The sequence below is a fragment of the Nylanderia fulva genome, unplaced genomic scaffold, assembly GCF_048542155.1.
Source record: "Nylanderia fulva isolate GAGA-0341 unplaced genomic scaffold, ASM4854215v1 Scaffold13, whole genome shotgun sequence".
NCBI lineage: Eukaryota > Metazoa > Arthropoda > Insecta > Hymenoptera > Formicidae > Nylanderia > Nylanderia fulva.
The window spans coordinates 375,592-398,992 of record NW_028189518.1 but is presented as its reverse complement, the minus strand read 5'-3'; the positions used below and the strand labels follow the sequence as shown (position 1 = coordinate 398,992).

Here is a 23,401-nt window from a genome sequence, read left to right as displayed (position 1 = left end):
CATGACTCTTATTTACATTATGTTACTGCTGGATCATTTCAGCGTTACGAAAAGCGTTTCAAAGAGAGACTCATTAAGAGACCCACCTTGCAAATCTGTAAGCACCAGTTTGTTGTCGTATCCCGCCGTTAATAAGTAATACGCCGACGGTGAGAATCGTATGCTCCTAATATCCGCCGCGTGAGGTTTGAAACACTGCACCGTTCTGCCGCCGCGAATGTCGAAGAGAACGCAACTGCTGTCCTCGTGACCGGACACCAAAAGCCGACCAGACGGATCCACGCATAGCGCGGCTACGGGGCTGCCGACCTGCAACGGAATCAAATGCTGATCAGACAAACAATACTGCTTCCACTCTTCAGTACTGTTAAAATGTCCGATAAAAATTCAATTTTAAAGAGGTGATCAATATTCTGCGATCGGGAGAGATGATAGTGCGATTTAAAACTAAATCGAATATTTATCGGACTTAGAACTCAATACGAAACTAGTACAGAACAGAAAATAGATGTTGGCGCGACCCATACCGATTTAAAATGATAGGACAATTTTTTCTAATTCCTATTTATTCTAATTTCCATTTGAAATGGTCGTGTAGAGATTTTCGATCTGTACGATTGATACATGTAGATAGACAAGTATAACGAAAATAATATAAACTATATTTTTCCATTAATAATTTTTAATATAATCAATAAATTTAGAAAATTTTACTCTTCTCTCTTCGAGCTTTCTTTTCGAAAAACAATGTTTTTCCGCTATCTACAGTTCGTAACGATCGGTAAAAAATTGAACGGGAATATCAACGAGGAAACCAACTAACCCGACTGCCAGGTACCGTTGCAGGTGTGACCATGTTGACGCAGCCTCTCGTTCTCAAGTCCCAGAATCTGACTGTTTTATCCTGCGATCCGCTGACGAACATCGCTCCACCCCAGTTGTAAAGTGTTAGCACATGGCCACTGTGGCCGCTTAAGGCTTGGAAAGGTGTACCGGTCGTGCAATCGGTAACGTAAATCTTACAATCGCCAGCACCGCCGCTGATCAGAAGACTCGACTTGTTCGACGTGTCTTCGAGGAAGCACAGATCACGCACTGTACCGTCGTGCATAGTCAATTCGACCTCTTGTCCTGGAAATTAAAATTAATTTTTTATTTTATTTGCAAGATTAGAGGAATATCAATTTTCAATGAATCTGCTCGAGAATAATAAAATATTGCAGTAAAAGTAAACAAATGTTTCTTTCAAGATTCAAGAAAATAATGCAAAAGAACAATGATTAATAGACATCTCAATGTCTATAGAATTTGATATGGAAATGAATTGAAGCTATAATTTGTAAGGCTCATTCTAAGATTTTTAAGACACGTATGAATACCAAGATTACATCTGATTTCTGCGATTACCTTCAAGGTTCGAAGTATCGGCGTTGAATCGCATCAATTTCACGGTCTTGTCGTTGCTTCCGGTTGCCATCAGTCGACCATCCGGTGTCCACGCAAGACAATATATGGAGCCCTTGTGATGCTTCGTTCGCTTGAAGAGAACAGTGGGTTGATACGTCTGATGATCCTCCCTTGAAAACACACGCGATATCATTACTCATTATTATCATTAGCACCTGGAATGATAAGTAATAAACATATAATTTCGCCGATTCGCAACGATATACATAAATCATTCGTTTGAAAAGGAGATTCTATTCCGCCCGAGTCATCAATCTATCCGATAGAGAAGGAAAAATGCTCGAGTTCTCGCACCAGGCATCACTTTCATCGAGCTGTTTTTTCTTCTTCTTCGTTCCCAGCCCTCATCAGCCGCGTCATCTCTAATCGTAGTCGATATATCGCGGTATATTGTCGGACCGTGGAAACGAGGGAGAGGTTCGACAATTTTAGAGAGAGAGAAGAGATGTATTACCACTTTCACGACACTGGTTTTTACGCAGATTTTAATTAAGCACAGCTCTTTCCCAGCTCTTTGCGCCAGACTGATGCATGTGAGATCGTAGTATTTTACTTCCCTCCGTGTCTACCGATCAAAAGAAAGAGAGAGAGAGAGAGAAAGAAACGTTCCCTGCAAAATCTTCCCTGTTAATTATTATTAGCCCCCTTGAGTCTATTCGGAATATGATGCGCGAAATTAACGTCACTCCTGTTTGCCGCAATTTCCAGCGAGCGCCGAAGGGAAACGACTTTCGAAAGTGACGATACAATTATTCCTCAAGGCAGTTTCTCCATGGACAATAACAACATAGTTGAAGATACTCGTATTAAGTGATAAGAGTAATACAAGTAAATTACGGCGTACAATATTCGAGGAACATGTAAGGATATTGGAAATTTCTCCGCCCTGATACTTATAAGCAATCTTCTAATATCAAATATAAAAAAATTTATACAAATTATTACATATAATTCATATTATAATAATTATAATTAAAAATTTATATCTTTGATAAAAAATTATAAATATAAAAAAATAAAGACTAAAATGCATGCGCGCACCTAAGATCGCAGAAAAATGGCAATTTTTTTAAATCATAATTTTAATCGATTAAAATAATTATTTTATATTTTTAAATTAATCAATTAATTATAATATTAATTAAATAAAAAAATTCAAAAAATCAGATTTGCAAATGATTAAGTATGAAATCTCTAATCGCTAAATGTAGCTATTTTACTTTTGAGATATCCTGTATCTCGTTTAATTAAAATCAAGGAAGATGACTGTCGGATTTCAAACGATGCTTCATAAGCTACTGTATATCGCTACGTAGAAATCTTATGCTGGAGCATTATTATCTATAACATTCGAGACAGCTACGTAATTCTTCATATTTTGAAAGTTGACGTGAAAGTTGTGCGAAAAAAATTAATATGCCAATATAAAAAAGATATAGAAAAATTTTCGTTCTTACGTTTCAAGTGACAGATGTAGAGATGCACTCTCGCTTATCCATCAAATGATGGATGTGTCACGTACGTACTCATCATGTACACCTAATTTAACGATGCTACTAACGACTATCATTATTCGTTCTTATATCTTTTAACACATTTCTGTTTCTTCATATAATTCATAAGCTAGAGTGTTTAATGAGCGATCCATGTATCCGTTCTACTTTACACAATAGTTAAACAAATATCTTTTCTCTCTAGTGTCAATAGTATATGTTATAGTGTACTATCTACTGCCAACAAGATATTGCTTTGACAATAGACGTAACGAAATCCTAGATTTTTATCATCAGAGTACAATGACGTAAATATCATTAACTTCGGGGTAATTTCATCAAACAATAGAATCCTGATTTAGAGATAGAATAATCATATAGATAGAATTACTTAATAATCGAGTTCTCGTAAATAATGTCACTGATTTTGATTTTTTTTTGCAACATAAAAGTGTCATGATACTAGAAACAATTTTCTCTGGAGACTAATAATTTTAATTAAATAAGATACATGAATAAATGGCAACAAGAGCCATGCGCAGTAATTAAGGCGCAAAAACTAATTAAATTTATTAAATAATTTTAAATAATATGAAGCAAACATTTCAGTCTATTTTTAGACCTTCTTCAGCACTAATAATTTTACTTAATTGCGTTGCCACTCGTAATTGCAACAGTATGAATTTTACTGTTCACACCTCATGATTACGGTCTAAAATAAACGCACGCGGAAATATTCGAGAAATGATCCTTGCGTTTGATGATTGTTCATATATACCTACCTATAGTATCAAATAGTAATTTCGAAAGTACATAATACAGTTACGCAAGATGTGCGTAACGAGTACGTCGCACGCTTTATCCACTTTCCGCTAATTCGAATATAAATTCTCGAGTTCTCGAACTTTCTCGACGAGGAGAGTCGTTTCGCGCGAATAAAGCAACATCGCGAACGCGGCACTTTTAGGATCCTTTGTTACAAACGGATGAATAGAAATTACTGTGCGCGCGTTATGTTATTGACTTTGGACACCAATTACAGCTCGTTGAATTTACCGGAACAGCGTCATGTAAAACGAGCAATCCCGACTGAATTCTATAGACGTAATTCTGCGAGTGAAAGGGGACTGTTTATTATCCCTCCTTGTAATGCAAAGTCGACACAATATATCTCGAATTAAAATAAAATATTATCTTCCAAAAATGAAAGTACATCGCAATTCTCCAGTTCACGTTTTATTTATATGAATAAAACTTTTGCCTTTTCTTTGTTCATGGAATTGTTACTCGGTTACTTATTCACACTTTCGATTACTTTATATTCTTCGGTTGTTATTGCTATAAACCGTAAAGCAGCTAATTGCTCTTCATATTTCATGAATCTCCATCAGCTGTGATTCAGATGTCACTCAACCGTGCAACAAGAATTTCGCTTAATCTTTATAGAATTTTTTCAGATTGTATTCTGAAAGAAGAGTTTTAAGAATCGGATTCTTTTATTCTTTTAATTAAGAATCGGATTTCTTATAAATAAAATTCCCGTTTAAAAATTATGAAGATTCGCTCTAGAAATGCGACATACAAAATAAAATATTGTAAATCACGAACGATGTAAACAGAAATATGATGTAGCGTGGAAACACCGCTAATGGAAAAAATGGTACTTACTGTACCAGTAGTAAGCTTCACGTTTACGCTATACACGTAGAAATGCTCCGTTTGGCATAAAGGTCTCTGCCGCTCATTAAGCCGGCATGTTCGCGTAAAATTAATTTAGCAGACGCAAACCGATTACACGATTTGTCTCAAATTTGATGGCAAAGCTTTTTTGTCAAGCGTGAGTGACAATCATGTCTCGTCAATTACACAGTCGATTTACATAATGAAGATTATTGTTATCGTTTTCTTAAATAGCGTTATTTTTTTTTAATTTCTTAAAAAACATGCGATTAAAAAATAAGAATTTATTTCTCACTAGTCATTTTTTTCGAAAAGCTAAAATACCATTGATAATATTTCCTGATTCGTTTGATAATATTTATTACGTAAATACCTAACTTGATAAAAATCTGAAAAAAAAAATTCTTTATTAAAATATTTGTAGAGATAAAGTAATTCTTTATCTAACGTAAATTCGAAAGCCATTCAGTAATAATCTCAACAAAAAATATATATCTTTAGCACGTGTATTATTATATCTAAACGTGTTATTACGTACATAGACTTTATTAAAATTGTAATATTCGTCTGAAATTATATAGTTCGCGCCAAGAAAGCAACGTAGAAGAACGCATTAGATTATTCACAATCTCTGTTCTAATTACTCCGAGCAGCGAAGTTGCGTTGATATCATCGCGCCTAGATAATAGATAAGCCGAGCTCATTGAATAGCGTGACGCGTTCCGCTGTAAGAGCCGTGATTTCTCTCGTGTTTCGTACATAATCTTTTTTTGTAGACGAGCCTACATAAAGGATCCAAAATATATCCGCGATGAAAAATAAAAATAGCACCGAATCTGACTACGCCGGATTTATCGTTTGGACCGCAAACTCTGCTCTGCAAAACGCGAAATTATTTTGTCATCGATAAATTTCTCCTCTATTTTCAATAACGATCGCGAATTGACCTTCGAATTATTATTATAATTTATGGTTATTTTCGCCTCGACCACACTAAATGTATCACGACTCTCTCCCGCTTTTTGCGGAAGCGCGTGAATATAAATTCATTCGATTTCTCTCCCGCGTCTCGATGACCGTCTCGGAAACTGAATTTTTCAATAATCGAATTTAATTGAAAGCGACTCATTTATTATTTTTGCGTAAGACCGCAGGTAGCGATACAGTGATACCGTATAATAAAATTTGTTAAGAAACTGCTAACGCGAAGTAGATATTATTAGACATGCTATCTCGAAATATCTTGCATCGAAATATTGCACGTTTTATGGATGAAAGAAAAAAGATTATCCCGTTATTTCCGCAATTCACAATCATAATTTACTAATTTTTCGAACGTTAGATTACGAAAGCAGGTTCCACCTATTTTGAATTTCCGCATAGTTGATATAAGGTGCACTTTGTAGAAAGTTCAATATTATAAATTTATTACTAACGCATATTTAAAAAAAAATCATTTAGTGAAATCGCTTTATTTAACTTTGAAATATTTAATTAGTAAGAGTTCGATGAAAGTATAAATTAAGATCACACGGACACAAGTAGTAAAAAAATAACGTAAAATTATCGCGTGTAAGTAATATTAATGTACATAATTAAAATTATTTTGTGGGTTTTAAATAACGATTCTAAAATAGAATTAAGAAAACATTGTCTCCAAAATTTGTGGATGAAAGCTGATTCATGTCCAGGGTTACTTTTGTTCATTTAGAAAAAAGATATTAAAAAACTCTGATATATGGTAATATTTTGTACTCTAGCAGGTATCTGTATAGCTCAAAAATTTGTTTATAAATTTTTTCAAAAATTGTCAGATTACATTACAGTTTTGATATTGTTTCAAATCTGTTTTTGGAGCAAAAATGGTTTTTTCTAAAAATCCAAAAAATCAATTACACACATAAATAAATGCAAAAATTGAACTTCTGATAAATAAATCTCTCTCTTTCTCTCGATGAAACAAATCAAATTGATATCAGTTTTGATAAAGTGGAACATATTTAAATTTCTTTTCTTTAAAGACCCTTATATCACAATTTTGATATCTTCGTTCGATTTATGGAATAAATTTCATAATTACAAATATATTTATTATTTCTATAAATATTTGTTTTCCTGAATTTCGTAAATAAATAATATAATTCTCACCTGACATCGTGCAGCTTCGGGTAGGCGCATATCCGCAGCGTCTTCGAATTGGATCCTACGGCGTAGAGTTTTCCGTGAGGGTGGAATTCGGCGCAACGCACCGCCTGCACGTCCTCCAAAGCAGTGACGGGAACGAATCGCGGCCTGCCGCCGCCGTTGCTGCTTCCGTTGCTGGTGTCGAGTTCCGGTCTCGGCTCCTGCTACAGAAACGGTAATACGCGCGATCGTTACTCGATCTGGCATTAATACGCAATTATCATCGCGCGAGCGAGCACGCGCAACTAATAATACGCTCGCCGTTACAAAAAAAAAACGCATGCGGAAAAGGCGCGGTGCGCTGTGCTTTAACGAGATATCTAATGAATGCCTCTGTACCGGCGCAACATTGCTTCTATATGTATTCCACTATGTATTCTCGCGGAAGGGACAAGTATCGCGCCGCAAGTTCCGGATGCGCTTCTGCTGCATCCGGCTGCGCGATGAATATATATGAAAATATTCCATCGCGGTGAAATAAATGCAACATTTCAACAATAATATCACTGCGTTTGATGTTCACACGTTGAATTATTTTCCATTTAATTGAAAGTGATAAAATTATACGGCAACGGAATACAATATATAATCGTATGTATTAATTGCAAAGAGAGAGTAACCTTAAGATTCATAAAATGTTCAGACAATCAGTGTTAAGAATAATATGTACGATAAAATACGGCCTAATGCAAAGAAAAGTGTAGATAAATATCGGATCGGAGATCAGCACTAATAAAAATTGTTTAAATAACGGATCGGGTTTTTACGAGAATTTATTCTCGTATTTTTTCGCGAAAAATAATTTATTCATTACATTCGCTTTAATAGCTTCATAATAGCCTGGCAGTCGTGTTTTCATTTAATTCTTTTTTGCAGCTGTTAATTTTTCTCTTAAATTAATTAATATCCTTGAAATGGAGATATTCATGTTTTATGTATCAAGAAATTTCACTTTCTCGCCTCTCTTCGAGATGGGAAGATGAGCTCTTCATCTTGTTGCGAGACAGTTTATTACTCCCAAAGTCGCCAAACCAGCTCGCGCAGCAAATCACAAACAAAAAAAGTAAAAAATTCAAAAGTGTTAGAAAGTTAAACTCCAAATGGATTTCTCGCCGGATTTTCCAGTTTGTCGATTTCAATATTCATGAAATAATTATCATTCGAAAAAAAAAAACAATAATTTTCTCTTCTTCAAATTATCTTCAATATAAATCAATCTTTATTAGAAAAAAAATAAAACTAAATCCACACACCGATAATTTCAGATGCGGCGATTTTCCACGCGTAATAAAACCGACATAATAATTCTGCGCTCCAACATCGAACAAATGACGAGGCAACAGTTAGGAATCACCTAAGCGCACCTGGCCAACACTTCTTGCCGCATTTGAGCGCATTTTTGTGATTTTTTTTTTCTGACACTGCAGATCCAGAATCGTTTCGCGATTTGCGTTTGCGCAACGGCGCGCTTCGCCACGCTTTTACTTTCGAGCCGAGATCGGCGGCGACCGTTTATCTAGATGGATAAATTAGCAAAGCAAATGCCACTCTATCCGTTTGCTGTTGATCCTCTCCTTGGCAAACAAGAACGTGCAACGCGAACGGAATTATGAGCGAACGCGTGCGCGTTTTTTTTTCTTCACGCGCCGACGTATATCTAACGGTGCTTAACTTCTTGCCAATTGGTGATGGACTTACGCACACGCAATTAGATCTCGGATTCATCGTGCACGACTCACGCATCTCAGATTTTTCAAAGAGATAAAAAATCTGAAGCTACGCGAATCAACGAGAAATTGAGTTTAATTGTTTGTATACAATTAAAACGAGAATATTTTAAGCAGAATGATTATTTCTATAATTATTTCGCTGATATTTGTGTAAATGTAAATGCTACGCAAGGAATTTTAATGTAACTGAAAAAAGAGTAGAGAAAATAATAAAACTGAGAGATTGCTTTTGAGAAAAGCATTCGAAATATCCTGTTTCACAATTCTACTTTCAGCATGAATCAGTATACCGTGTAAAATAAAATCGATATATGTATGATTCATTGATTTCTTTCGATAAGAATTTTTTTTCACCTTATTCTCGGTGAGTCAGTCATCGGAACAATAGCCGAACGGAATTGAAAGATGAATTCAAACTGGATTTTTAATTATAATCTCGCTCTCTTGCTAACTCATTTCCTTTCACTTCAAGTTGTTCTAATCACTCTACGCTATTTGTTAAGAAGCAATTTATTCCTATGACCAATCGTTGTACTTTCTCTGGAACATCGGACTCTAATCCGCCCTCGGTCCTAATGTATCGTCGTCGGCATTATTATTATTATGACTATTATTCTTATTATTGTAACGCGAAAAGTGAAACGGCGAATAATCGCGCGAATAATACATGATCGCTTTTTTACGATGCAATTTATGAGTGAGAATCGGGCCATGAAAAAGAATCAATTGTACGTATAGAGATCCGCGAGAGAGAGAAAGAATACCGATTTCGCGGAAATTCTCGCATTCTTCCGGGCGATTTAACGAACCGGAAGCGATTCTCGATTGTGAATGTGTTCGGCCGGGAAAAGCGGATGAAACATCGGGCGAGATACAGCCGAAGCCTAGTTTAGCGATCGGTCAATCACCCATCGTCGGCCATCGTTATGGACGTTCGATCTTAATAGCTCCGCAATCTTGCGAAAGCGTCTGCTAGCGGTGATGTATGTGAATGTATACAGAATCATCATATCACAGATACTTGAGGTCCCGTGCACCAAAGCAGGACGAGGATTATGCAAATCTTCTTCCGAGCGCCCCATGATTTTGCATTCGATTAATTCGCCACTCGCTTGATAATATTATTGATAAATAAAACTGTCATCTTATAACAGTAATAATGACAAACAAAATAATACTTTTAAAAAATATAGATCAATTAATATATATTAATATATATATATATATATATATATATATATATATATATATATAGTATATATATTAATATCTTTATTTAAGTATTTAATATAAATATTAAAATTATATAATAAAAAATAATATATATAAATAACATATTATATAGAGTGTATTACACATACTAAAATGTCCTGAAATAAAATATAATTTATTGATTAAAATTATACAGGATCTCTTATAAAAATCTAATAGCATAAGTATGTAATAATGTGAAAGCAGAAATTAAAGACATTGAGATGCATCTAGGTCGTTAATAACAATTAATATCCGCGACCCTAATTCTTTTATAAACGGTCATCTCCTTTTCCAGAAAGGAAGGGTGGATCGCGAAGGATCCGCCGGATGCCTCGAAGGCCTTCGAATACACATCTTCTATCAAAGATTGGCAGGATGGTATCCAACGACGCGTGACAGCGGCAAAAAGCAACAAATAAAGAGACCCTGACCCGATTGTCGCTTTTTACTTTCCTTCATCGTCACGGCATTAGAAAACGATGGAACGCGACCTCATAAATATTAGCGCGACGCCAATTACAAATTTATTTTCGTCCTAAATGCAAATCGCGATCGACACGAGTCCGCGAAGAAAATTGCAACGATTCAATTTCGCGCTGTCACGTGCGATATTTTTTATCCCGTAAGTCTCAATTATCGATGATCATTCGATGATGATTATCAAAATTTTCACTCTTCTCTGGAAAACCGGTTAAACCGAATCTAACAACGATCATTTACAATCTCAGATGAGCCTAGATATCCGTAGAAACATTTGATATACATACATTAATCACAAGACGAAAAAATTGTTGATGCAAAATGCAATCGTTGATGTAAAATCGTATATAGTTCGATCTATATATAATTTGATATATTTAAGATAAAACAAAATAAAACTCGGTGAAATCAGACGTTTTTTAGGTTGCGACACACTTTTGAGTCGCTGCTCGGTCATTCAGACAGAAATCGAAGGTGCACATATATAATGCGTGGGTTTTAAGGACATTCGAGATTTGGACGCACAAATTTCACCGTATATAATTTTAGCGCGAGATTTTTTAAACTCGTGAAATTGCAGACACTTTGCAACCGGAAAGGGAACGTTCGCGCCGCGCTTCTCTTATTTTTATATTATGTATAATTAATGTGCTCAGCTACATAATTAGCGCGTTACATTCCATTAATGTGATTAATTGTCGTTACACTCTTTAACGTTAGAGGTTCTTTTTTTTATAAGATTAATAAATCATTTCTCTTAAATTAATTGAGAATAACAGCCTAGAAATTTATTATATATAATATTAAACAAATGCGGAAGTGAATTAAATTATCACGGATATCATGCAAACCAGCTGGTATTCCCGAGAGAATGGAGAAAACTTTTGAGAAATAGTAGCGAATTCGCGAAATATATTCCTAGGAAATTAAAATGAGTTAAGGAGAAAAAATCGCGTCAACTAAATTTGCAAAATGGAATATGAAGTGGCTTCAAAAGAAAAGAACTCTGGTGACATTTCGTGAAAGGTTACTTGGAAACGAGTTTTCACAGAGTTTTTCATTCATGAACAAGATATGACGTTTGTCTCTAACGAACCTCTGACAGATCCCTGATATATTCCAGTGACATTTCTCGGCTAGAAACATTGAAAGTTGACTGGCCGCTCGTCGACGCAATAGTTCAGACGGTGACATTGAATCATTTAGGAAGCAAAGCGAAAGTATTATATACAGATATATGTAATCCTTATCGACTGGTGTCCAAAGAGATATCGGCTTATTATACCGATTATTAATGCGACTGCAATTACTCAGCTGTTATTGAAATACATTTTTTTTTATTCCGGGTGAAACTAACCAAGTATGACTTAAAACTTTTCGTTCTTAAAAAATTACAAGCAACAACGCAATTAATTTTCTTACATAGCCGCATAGTGCCTCAAGGAAGCCTCCCGTAAACTTTCTACCGTATGTACGAAACGCACGCGACGAACGTTGTAATTAAGCGGTCGATTACGACGTGACGCAAAACGCACGCTCGGATAATGATGGACTCGGGAGAGGAACTCGAAAATTACGCCGTTTACGCTTTCGACATACATGCGCAATTCATGTCCATTCACCGGGAACAAAACCGCCCCGTCGTCGACGTCGACATTATTTTCTCCCCACGTTCATCGTCCACGTGTACGATGATTAATTGCGCAACGCGAAAAACATACTTCACTTTCGCCGAAGAGACCGGGATTACTGTATCGATCATTTAATCCGCTATAAAGTCCATTCAATTTTTTAGACGATTGTTTTCTCGCGATATGATTCGGCGAAAAGAGCAGGAAATCGAAACCTGATGAGCGAACAACAAAAACTAATCGACGTCGTCGATCTCTCGTATAGAACAGATATATATCTTTCCGTGTGCGTAATTAAGATTTATCGATAATATGCCATAACATAACCGGTGGTAGAAGGGACATTTCGTTTTCGATTAATGGTTTATCGACCTGTCGACCTGTCGATTCGTCAACGTATCTTAATTAGCAACAGAATTGTAATTAATAGCAACGTGATAATAATATAACGATTTAATAATCGGCATCTGGCTAATGACACTTGCGAAAAATAATGAAATACAATTATAATCTTCAGATAATCTCCTCGTAACTCCGCAGAGCGTGGAGTAAAATGTTAAAATCATTCGCGTTGATTAGCGATTATTTTCGATGGGGCAAACTACTTTTTCTAATAAAGGAATAACGGTTGATTAACTCCAAACCTATCGGGAACACTTTCTAATCCAGACTACTGTTCATTAAAGATGCATAATTTGAAGAAGGATATGGACCGAATCATATATCACCAATAAAACAGGATATTCTCCCATTTATAGATGTATAGGAAAAATTTTAATAAAAAAAAAAAGAAAAGGAAAAAATCAAATTAAAAGCTATATTTTAGAATTAATAAAAAAATAAAATTTTCTTCACCCAAAAATTTATATAATTTTCGATATCCTTTTTTTTATTTAGTGCATATATTCGCACAAAGAGACGCAAACTGATGTTTATAACGTCTTATAGCAGCTCAGAAATATATAATCTAATATAGCTTGTCGTATATAATCTGACATTAAGTATAGTTGCAGCATCAGATATTTTAGCCCATCCATAAACAATTTACTGCTTATTACATTACTTGCAGAAATAAGCAGAGTCAAATTCCACGAAACACTTTCTTCGACCCATATTTGCGAGTCGCGACAAACGTGAGGAAAAGTCCTTTATGCATCTGTCAGCGAATCGAGGAACAAAGTTCTAGATTGTACAATACAATATAATTGCAATAAAATGACTACAAAACGTTGGTTCCTTTTCGAATTTGGCTCATTACTTGCCGAATGATTTGGCTAATGTAGCAATTTACAACGTGCGTTTACAAACGTGAGAAACGTTTCCGGAACTAAAAGCAGATTTTGCGCAACCAGTCTATCATTAGACTTGATTAACAAATCCACTGATCTGTAAATCTCGATTATAAGTTGTTCCAACAATGTTTGCGTGTGCGTGCATGTATGCGAAAAAGTAGATTAGTCACGTAGTTCAACACATTATACAAGATACGATCGCGAAAATCATATCAAGAATGAATGGCCTGTTACACGGCTTAGAATGTGACGTAAGGATATACAGTTACGAATTGCCTTTTTTACAATGTAAAATAAACTCTTATTTAGCTGCGTATAATATATGCACACCAAGAAAATAGGGATAGGCTGAGCAATAAAATTGCTAAAAGCGTTTAACCGCTTATTTATAAGAGAATTTGATACAAGAAATCTTGAAAAATATTATAATATATTTTTTATTACACATAAAAGAATATCATCATGTAATAAAAAACGTATTAAATATTTTTCTTACATATGTGTAAGATTTTCGTTCGATAAGAGCTTATTATAAAAATAATATTCTGCATATATCGCAGAAAGAAATCTTTCCTTATATCACCAAAATTGACCCGTATACCTTCTTAATAAAAACCAATTTATAAAGAATCCTTCAACACACCAGATAGCTTCCTCGTCGTTTCCCGGACTTGTCATTCCTTCTCTCCTCGGACCTCCTGCAAATCTTCCCAATCCTCTCGAAGGTGTTTAACGCACGTTCCTCCGTATCGACATCCAACAGATTCTCCATAGATCTGCGAACCTGCCGACACACATTCACGCTCTTCGGACTGTTCCTCTGCAGATGATTCCCATTCTCGTCGTGATAGTCCTCCCATTCGCTCATCTCGCTCCTGACGTCCTCCAAGGACCTGGTGCGGCCGATCGCGCACGTGCAGGGTGGCGCGCTGCTCCTGGCAAGGCCGCCCGAGCTCTTGGCTCGCCCTCGCGGCCGTTCCATCATCATCACTCCCGGTGGCGGCGGAGGCGGCATCGCGACCGGCGACATCGCCTGCGGCGGAGGCGGCATCGCGTTCCGATATAAGGGCGCGAGGTAATAGTAGTCCCGGGCCTTGTTGGGGTTGCCAGGGATCCTGGGCGCGGGCACGTAATTGTAATCGGGGATGTGGGGAGTGATCCATTGGGTCAGGGTGTCCAGCGGAACTGGCCGGTAACAGTAAGACGGCGCCCGGCTGTTCGGGTGATTTCGATACATCGGCGGCCAAGGCCGATGCTTGAGATCGAAACGCGGATCCATGCGGGGATCCAGGACTCGAATGTCGCCCATCGTAAACTCGATCTCTGTCCTTGTACGAGGTCTGGAGGCCGATCACCTCAGAGCGAGTTTATATATATTGTCATATTTCTCTTCTGATGCGTGTGCTCTTATATCAAAGATACTTTATGATTTCAGTAATATAATATTATTAATTGGTTGCATAGGAAAGGTTCAAGCAAGGTTTTGCTTAAATAGCTTTTGTAATTTTGAGGGAACGAAATTTGTGTGAAATATAAATGTTTTTTAAAGTCGTGAAAATAACTTCGACGACTGATCGTCGAAAGCCTCGAGAAAATCGGTATAATGAAGTCGTCAAAAGCCGATGTAGACGAAAGCGCTTAGCAATGTCTGATGATCGCGCGTTTAGAGAGTTTGGCACGCTCGGTCGAGTAATCGGGAGAGAGATTCTAAATTAGAAACGTATCTCTCTCTCTTTTATAAAATGGCGAGACAAGGATCGAGAGAACAGTTCGATCATGCGTGACGAAAGATTTGAATCTTATCACTTTCCAGTGTTCTTGAGAGAAAAAAAAAAAAAGATCGAAAATCACTTTTAAACGTTTCGTAATTCGACTCAACACTTCACTTCACTTTCTATCGGATTCTCAATTTCGTACTGTCACCCCGATAATCGAATTCGAACCGATTTTCTTCCACCCATCATCGTGTCTTCCCTTATCGTCGGATCTTTCAATTCTTTACCTGTCCGAGATTTGTCGAAACAATTGAAGTCTCTTATCCACACTCGAGAAACAGCACCGAGAGAAGGTGATCGGAAACGACGTTTCGCGGATCGCGAGTTTTCGCGGCCCGCGCTCAGCTGAGTACGACGGAGAAGTGCGTAGACCGCGTTCACGTCGAGCTACTATGGTCTGTTGAGAAACGACCCACTTCTCCTCGTTCGAACGCGAAAGACTTCGACTCCCTACCGCCGCAAAACTCATCCATCCCCCTTTCTTCGCGCGTATCGTGCGAAGCGAGAGTAGTTTGCAATTCCGCCGAGAAAAATGGCTCGGACTGTAAATAAAAAAATATATCAAATCGCGTTCTACCATGTTACCCCGCCAAGTAAAAAGTAAAATGATTAGAGGATCGAAATAAAATTCATAAATATAAATCTTCAAGATTTCTCCTTGTCACAGTTTAGTCATATTACTTCAAATCTTATTTTAAACGATTTAAAAAATTCCTCAGTTCTTTAATTTTTAATATTATTGTAAAATTTTATTTGAATAAAAGTTTTGCAAAATATTTAATTCAACATCTTCTGAAATTTTATCATCTACAAAATTACAAGAATATGAAAATTGCCTGACATTTTTTTTAAATAAAAGAAATTTAATTAATTCATATATACGTCAGAAAGAAGGTCTGTATAATAATAAATTTCTGATTAATCAAAGTTTAATATTTATTATATTTAAAAAAAGTTTCACCTTTCCTCATCTTATATTCCGATATATGTATTACTTACTCTTTCCACGATTTGAATATGTAATGCTATTAGAAAATTAAAATTACAAAAAAGCAATACGATATGCAACAAGCAATAATAGATGATGGGAAAATAATCTCTGTAGCGGTCAAGGCTCCCGTATATAAGTGAAATCTAATTTGCAAATTGTAATTGATATAACAAGAATAGAAAATTAGAGTGCTAGAGTAACTATATATGAAGACAATTATATCGTAAAGAACAATAGCGATTGCACGATAGTCCCGCAATATGCGCGTGATCTCATTTAAAAGACTCAGCGAGGGATAGCTTCGTTGCAAACACAGCACGCGAAGAAAAATCGCGCACCAGGAATAAAGTTGGGAGAAGAGATCGCACAATAAAAGATACTTATTAAGAAAATGCCAATGTCGATGTCTGAAAAGATGATGTTTCTCTCAGCGATTCGCCATGAATACGCAGAATAAGAGATGCTCGCGTGAAAATTCGTGTTCGAAGTCTTGCAAATGAGATCTTCGGGAGATCATCTTCGCGAGCCACGAACCGAAAAGAGGGATAATCGCACGTATCGAGAGAGTGATGATATACCTACACGACGGACGAAAAAAAAAGAAAAGAGGAGCGACTTGCAACATTCATTTTTCACCCTCTCTCGCTTTCACTGCGCAATCATCTTTTCCAGCGACAACCGCCGAGCCCATCCGCCCGTATTAATCTTGTTTCGAGATAGAAATCGCGTCATTATTTGCAGGAAGTGAGAACGAAGATGGGCGTCGCGGACCAACTTGTTGGCCCGATCGTTTTCAGATCGTAAAACGCGTTGCCTTCGCGAATTCAATTGCGAATTGTGTCGTAATGATTTGCAATGCGTCAGAATTAAAGGTTGCTGCAGAATTCGATCAAGATGTACTCGTATGTATCGCGATAAAGTGTGAGAAACAGGCGCGAGTGATAGTTTATGCTATTTTTCTTGTTCGCGTATTCTTTCCTTTAGATTTATTATTATTACGATTAACCCTGCAACTAAAGTTACATATATTCGATTTAATTTTAATTTTTTTTTAATTTCAAAATTCTTCCATATAGCAAATTTTTTAGTATTATTATATTTTCTAATTGTATATCTTCTAATATATTTTTCTCCATAATATTATACGTACAATTATAAAATATCATAATATATACTCCCAAAAATTGTGATGTATGTAAATAAAAAATGTATAATTACATATAATACATGTATTATAATATTATTATATTAATTATGCTCGGTGATTTTCATTTGAAAAATCGTTTAATTCTCGCATGTGTGTAAATGCACGCTGTAGTAACAATAATTAGCATGATTAACGTGATATATATTTCAGAAAAAAATGTGAAAAGAGAAATTAATTTAATATCCATGTATTTATTTACTGACAACGTACAGATGCGCGCTACTTATTTCCAAGAGTCGTCGCGATCACAACGATTTTAGCCTTACAAGCACTGTATATGGACCGTTGCACTTTCCTGCATTGTGATCGATGCTGTTAATGCGCCCACCGCTGAGAGTTCTATCAATGTTATCGTGCGTGTCTCATAAATTTTCTCGGTTGGCTGATTTCAACGCGCGCTTTATACGTTCATCGCGGATTTAGGTTTTCCGACGACCAGCAATGTACATATATCTTATGCCACGACATAAATTACTGCATTATCAGACTCGTCTCGCAAGAAAAATCTGGTAAACAAGTGCGAGAAAAATTTCCAAGGCGATACATATGTAATTCAACAAAAAAACATTGACAATCTAGCTGTATCCCGCATTAAGATCTCTCGGCAATTGGAAAATGTATTTTTATTTAAATAGATTCATATCTCGGGAAAAACCTTACAAAAAATTGTCGTTTCCTTCAACTCTGCCGTGCGATCCCGTCAATTCGATTTTCCATCGCTGCTTTCTCCGATACGCTCCGTTAATAATCAGTCGCGATATGTGCGGCAATAATCCTCCTCCAGTTTTCATTCCGGTCTCTCTCTCTCTTCCTTTCTCGCGTTGCAAAATTGCACCGATCGTTCTTCTCGCGCGAAATTTCTTTTCGCCGCGATAAGAACCGACAGACGTGGATCGTAAATCCTTCGATCGAGCGTCAACCAATTATTAATATCACGTTTTACTTATGCGCGCCGCATTAATTTCACTATCCGAGATTTGCATTAATGCATTCAGGAAAACCACGAGTGCCCGTAATTATTAAGAGTGCGCGAGAATGAAAGTGGATCGATCTTTTTATCGCCGTGTTCCAAAACTCACTTGATCGATTAACATAGCGGATAAAGTCACGCCCGCTAATTAATATCTCGATTGATCGATCGGGCAATCCTGGCGCCTATAAAAAAACTGTTTTTCTCGATGAACAAGTAACAAATGTCAATTAAGTTTAATCACCGTTGAAACTTTTTACAGCTAGATGTATTAAATTTGAGATTGATCGTTTCGTCTATGTGATATAATGTATATCATTATATAATGTTCCCCGATTATAAGATACTTTGGTCCGAACAGAGTGCAATTTGGGAACAATGATGGGATACAGATAGAAATTGGAAATTTCTCCGAAACATTTCAGCATCGGTCGAAAATGAAAATAAATATATAGACACGAAGCTGTCGATGCACATCATTCTTATAAGACATCTGCGTTCTAGAGAAAGTAAAGTAACGCAAAAAATAAATTGCCATGGTCCGGTGACACGCGTGTGCACAATTTATCTCGGCGTACGAAAAGAGGATGTTTCGGATATTTTTTTGTCATTTTGTGGATCCTTGGACAATTATCACGGTCGGCTGCCGTTAGAAAAGTTCGTTCCAGTACGTTTGAGTGACGTTGAGTCGCGTGCGAGCTATCGCGCGTCGTTATTAAAATTGGTTGACTTTCCATATGGATGTAGATCGCGAGAAAACGAAATCTGGAGCGAGCATTTGTTTCGGGGACAATAACAGTAGGGAAGTTATCTGATAACGAAATCGACGGTGATCCGTGTAAGCCGCGAAACAATTCTAATTAGGTAGAAAAATTACGTTTTCTGGTTAAAGAAAGATTCTTTAGAGTAGCTCATCAGTAGATTGGTTATAAAATGCATATTAGATAATTTTAAATAACACTATAGATACATTATAAATCAATCAATATTTTGGAAACAATATATTATTTTTTCATTAAAAAATATAGCTGTAGCACTCTTTTCGAAACATAAATATAGGGTCAATAGACAATCATTGATCATCTATGGTAATAATGGCGCCATTACGTGTGTGTCCGATGCGATTTCTTCGTCTTCAGAAGAAAAACATCATGACTTGCAGACATGATAAATCGAACGATGAATATCGCAGAGGTCAAAATTGTCATAGAGACAAGGCACTTGTTGACCGAGTTTTCAGTACCGGTTTATTACCGGTTACCAAATTTCCTACTTCGCGCAATGATTCTGCATTATATATATGTATATCTACCAGTCACACAAGAAATATACATACATATTTAATTTTTTCTCACGGTACACATTTGTGCTTCTCTTCCTCAAATTGACTTATACCTTTTATTGTCAATCTTGAAAAGTTCAACGCATTCAAAATAAACTACATAATTCTATATTCTGTACCGATTATCAATCCTTTCACGAGCTGGCTTAACTGCCTTAAGTGCAAATATGAAAATCATTTAATTTTCTTATGTGTGCGTGTCTATAAATCAATCGATTCGACCTTTTCATTCTGAAAAGCTATCAACGACTTATATGATTAAGAAATACCTTATTAGCTTGCTAATTTATTGCGCTCCGTAAATAGGATTTCGACTCATATTCGTGCATGTATTTTCTTATTCGCGGGAAATTACGCGAAAGAAAGAAAAAAAAGAAACCAGTTTTCTTGAAAAAGCGTTTGCGTAATACGTTGAAACCAAACAACTGAGACTTCTTTAAGAATTAGAAACGGACCTCAGCACAAAAATAAAAATTACCATATTGGATATGACCGGCAATGGAAATATGTACATATACCGCTAAAAAATATTAATAACAGGTTGACTGGTATCTGTCATGAAAGCATAATAACCGGCACAACGAAATATAAACCATATATTTACCGCTATTTACTGCGTTGCACTGTAATTATAATCTTTGATTTTGATATATAGACCATGACTTAACCCGCTACGCCGAAAAAATACTATAGAAAATGATAGCTCAAAGCATGTAAAAACAAGGGAATAAAAGTCACACGGTCGTGAAAGTTAAAAAAAACTTGCATATAAATGATATAAATTATTATCAGACTGTTATTATATGTATCTAACTGAAATGTTATTATATTTAATTTGTACTTATAATTTGTTTAACATTTGAAATAATATGTATAAATTTATAATTATATTATCAGAGAAAATAAATGATTTTGTCAACTAATTAAACTACTTGCTTTCTAATTAATGTAATTATTTTCTTTCATTATCACAATGTGAAAATAACTACTCATCAAACGAAATAGAATTTTAAATTAGCTACATGTACGTAATAATAGTTAATTACTAAACATGTGTAAAACAGTGTAAACGTATGACAAGGTTTTTAATTTTATGTGATGCTTGAATTAAATTAAGACATCTAACAATCCGTCATCAATCCGTCAATCATGTCGTATAAATTAATTACTGATGTAATCAACGTACATAAATACTACGGTATGTCGTGTTTTAAATTATGAGCTTCGTAAGGCTCGATTGGGAGAAAACATCGCGTTGGTCTGTAGCAATCACAAGGGATTTACAAGAAAGTAGATGATATTAGATGCGCCTGGTCAAGCTTACATCCATCAGCATGAAGATCGCGACCTACATTTTCTCGACAATAATATCCGTCATAGTATTAGGCTACATTTCGAGTCATGATGAATATATTTATTCGCATAAAAAATTTTTTTCGCATAAAAATGGTGAAAATGCATTGTTACAGCCTCTAAATTATTATAGTAAAAAAAATGAAATACTAAAAAACAATAAAAAATAAAGAGACAGAGAGGGGGAACTGGAATACCGATAATGCAGAACTCTTCGAGATGTTCGAAGAGAAGTTCTGACCAAGAATCGACGAGGTAGAGACTCTGGTGAAATCCTTTACCAGTCAGTTTTATACATTCACCAAGCTAACTTAGGTTTCTCCTTTATCCACAATATTCAAATCAGTATTTATAAATGGCACTCGATATATTACAAATTAAAAAACTGAGAAAAAGAGCAATGCAAAATGATTCCAATATTTGAAAATGTGCTCTTTCAATGTCAACAGGAGATCGAAAATGAGCTTCTCATTTTTTAGAGATTAAAAATGTCAATAAATAAGTATTCTTGTCATTTTCTTCATACATTGTATATATCTGTCACACAAAGGCTCTTTCTACGTTTAGTCTTTTAAATATGGCTTTTTATAAAGGAGGTTAAAACCTAATCGGTCTTATAAACGACTTTATTTACAAAGAGAATCTGCAACATATCTATTTTATCAAACATTCGCACAATCAAATGCGTTGTTATTATTCTCGAATATATGCGATATATATTAAAGAATAACCGAAACATCATTATTCAAATGAAGATGACTGTGTATTCCTACTTCGATACCACCCACAATGATCGAGCAAACTGAATAATCGTTTCGGCAGCGACAAGCGGATGATTGAATACAGCATCATTAGCAATGTAAATTATATACCTCGTTTCTACGCGTATGTTTATTAAAGAAAGAATAATCGTCATTTCATGAGATTAATGCGTACTTCGAAACTTGTCAAATAAAAGCAATTTGTATGTCCGTAAGTTATTTACTTTTCATTAAAAAAATTTAATCACAGATCTTGTATTCTTATAATTTAGTCCAATTCCTTTATTTCGAAAAATAATTTTAAAAACTAAAAATATATATTCGCCTCTCTAAACTCTCGGTTAAAATAGCTGGAACTCTACTATGCACGATAAACGGAATTATATTATAGTGAAATACACTTACGAAGGTAAAAAGAATTGCGAAAAAAAATAGATGGGCGTTGTCGAACACGTTGGCGAGCGTAAAAGTGCAACGACGACCCACACGGATCATACCATATATGGAAATCCGACTGACCAGCAAGTTATATTACTGATGACGAAAAGAATAGCGTGCGTCTAATTTTATTGCATGTAAGAGCCGACCATTGCAACAAAAAAATCTTTATTCAGTTTCCTATTAAATCAATTATTCACGTAATTCTTATTTATATCTTTAGCTTCGGGGAGAAACTCATGAACGTTTGATCATAAAATTAATTGTATGATTTTTTAAAGATTTTAATATTTTTTACTCCAATTCTTTCGAAGAAAAACATAACGTTACAAATAATTCAACTTATATAAGAGAGACATATTAAAAATCGATTAATATTAAACAAGTGATGGATGTATTTGTTCCGAATGATTTAACGACGTCTTATCGTAATGCCTTAAGCAAATGCAACCAGATTGTTTCACTTGGCAAAGAGAATGTTCAAGGATGATTCTAACAGACCACGATTTACGTTACCAGCAAAAAGGTCATGTGTCGCGAAGAAAGGTACGCTCGATTTCACTAAAATACAAGATGAACGAATGATTGTAACATTGAAGACTTTCACCAAATTAAAAAACATTTTATGTCGCGCAGATTTCCTTGCATTGTGTTTCGACAAGTCTCGAAGCTCGTACGTGACGCGAGCACAAGATCTCATGCTTTCTCGAGACATTTGTACACGAGATTGAATTGCAAGATTGTTTATCGGATCGCAAATCATCTATTATATGTTCAAAAGGCAAATTTAAATACATCTCGATATATACACTTTACAATTTAGCTACAACTATGCATGAAGATGTTTAATTAACAGTGAATAATATTATATATTTGTAAAAATAATATTAATATTTATAGAAAGAATTTTCAACAGCAAATTAAAACGTCAAAATTATATTTAAACAAGTGAACTGTAAACATCGGTAAATCTGATTTACATACTAAAAACAGATAATAAAGCGCTTTTTCATTCGTGTACAAAACAAACGGATTCACTAACCACGCAAATATTTTTCTCGTCGCTTCTATTACTGCACGAATTTAAATGAGTATAGGAGCCTCGATACACCATTTATTTATATCATTTTAATTATATTTGCTATTGATAACAAAAACAGAAAAATATTACGATTAAGATAAATATGCCAAGAGCTATCACTTTTTTTTAATTGTAGAATAAATATGATACTCGTTATATACAAGAGATCTTTATAATCTGTTTGCATGCAACAAATTTTTAACAATTTTGAATGATTTTATAATTGTTTATTGTATAAAAAAATCGTATATAAATTTTTTTTATTTGGCGGT

The 23,401-nt window shown here is 35.3% G+C and overlaps 1 protein-coding gene across 2 annotated transcripts in view; it reads right to left on the bottom strand.

Annotated features, from left to right (window-relative positions):
• The window catches only part of LOC114932587 (WD repeat-containing protein 47), a 60,366-nt gene that overhangs the window by 2,668 nt on the left and 34,297 nt on the right, over positions 1 to 23,401 (bottom strand). For both annotated transcript variants that reach the window (XM_029304863.2, XM_029304865.2), the window contains exons 7-10: positions 6,789 to 6,988; positions 1,408 to 1,577; positions 824 to 1,131; positions 87 to 327 (exon numbers count right to left, since the gene is read on the bottom strand). In XM_029304863.2, coding sequence (XP_029160696.2) covers positions 87 to 327; positions 824 to 1,131; positions 1,408 to 1,577; positions 6,789 to 6,988 — 919 coding nt within the window. The remainder of the gene's footprint in view (positions 1 to 86; positions 328 to 823; positions 1,132 to 1,407; positions 1,578 to 6,788; positions 6,989 to 23,401) is intronic.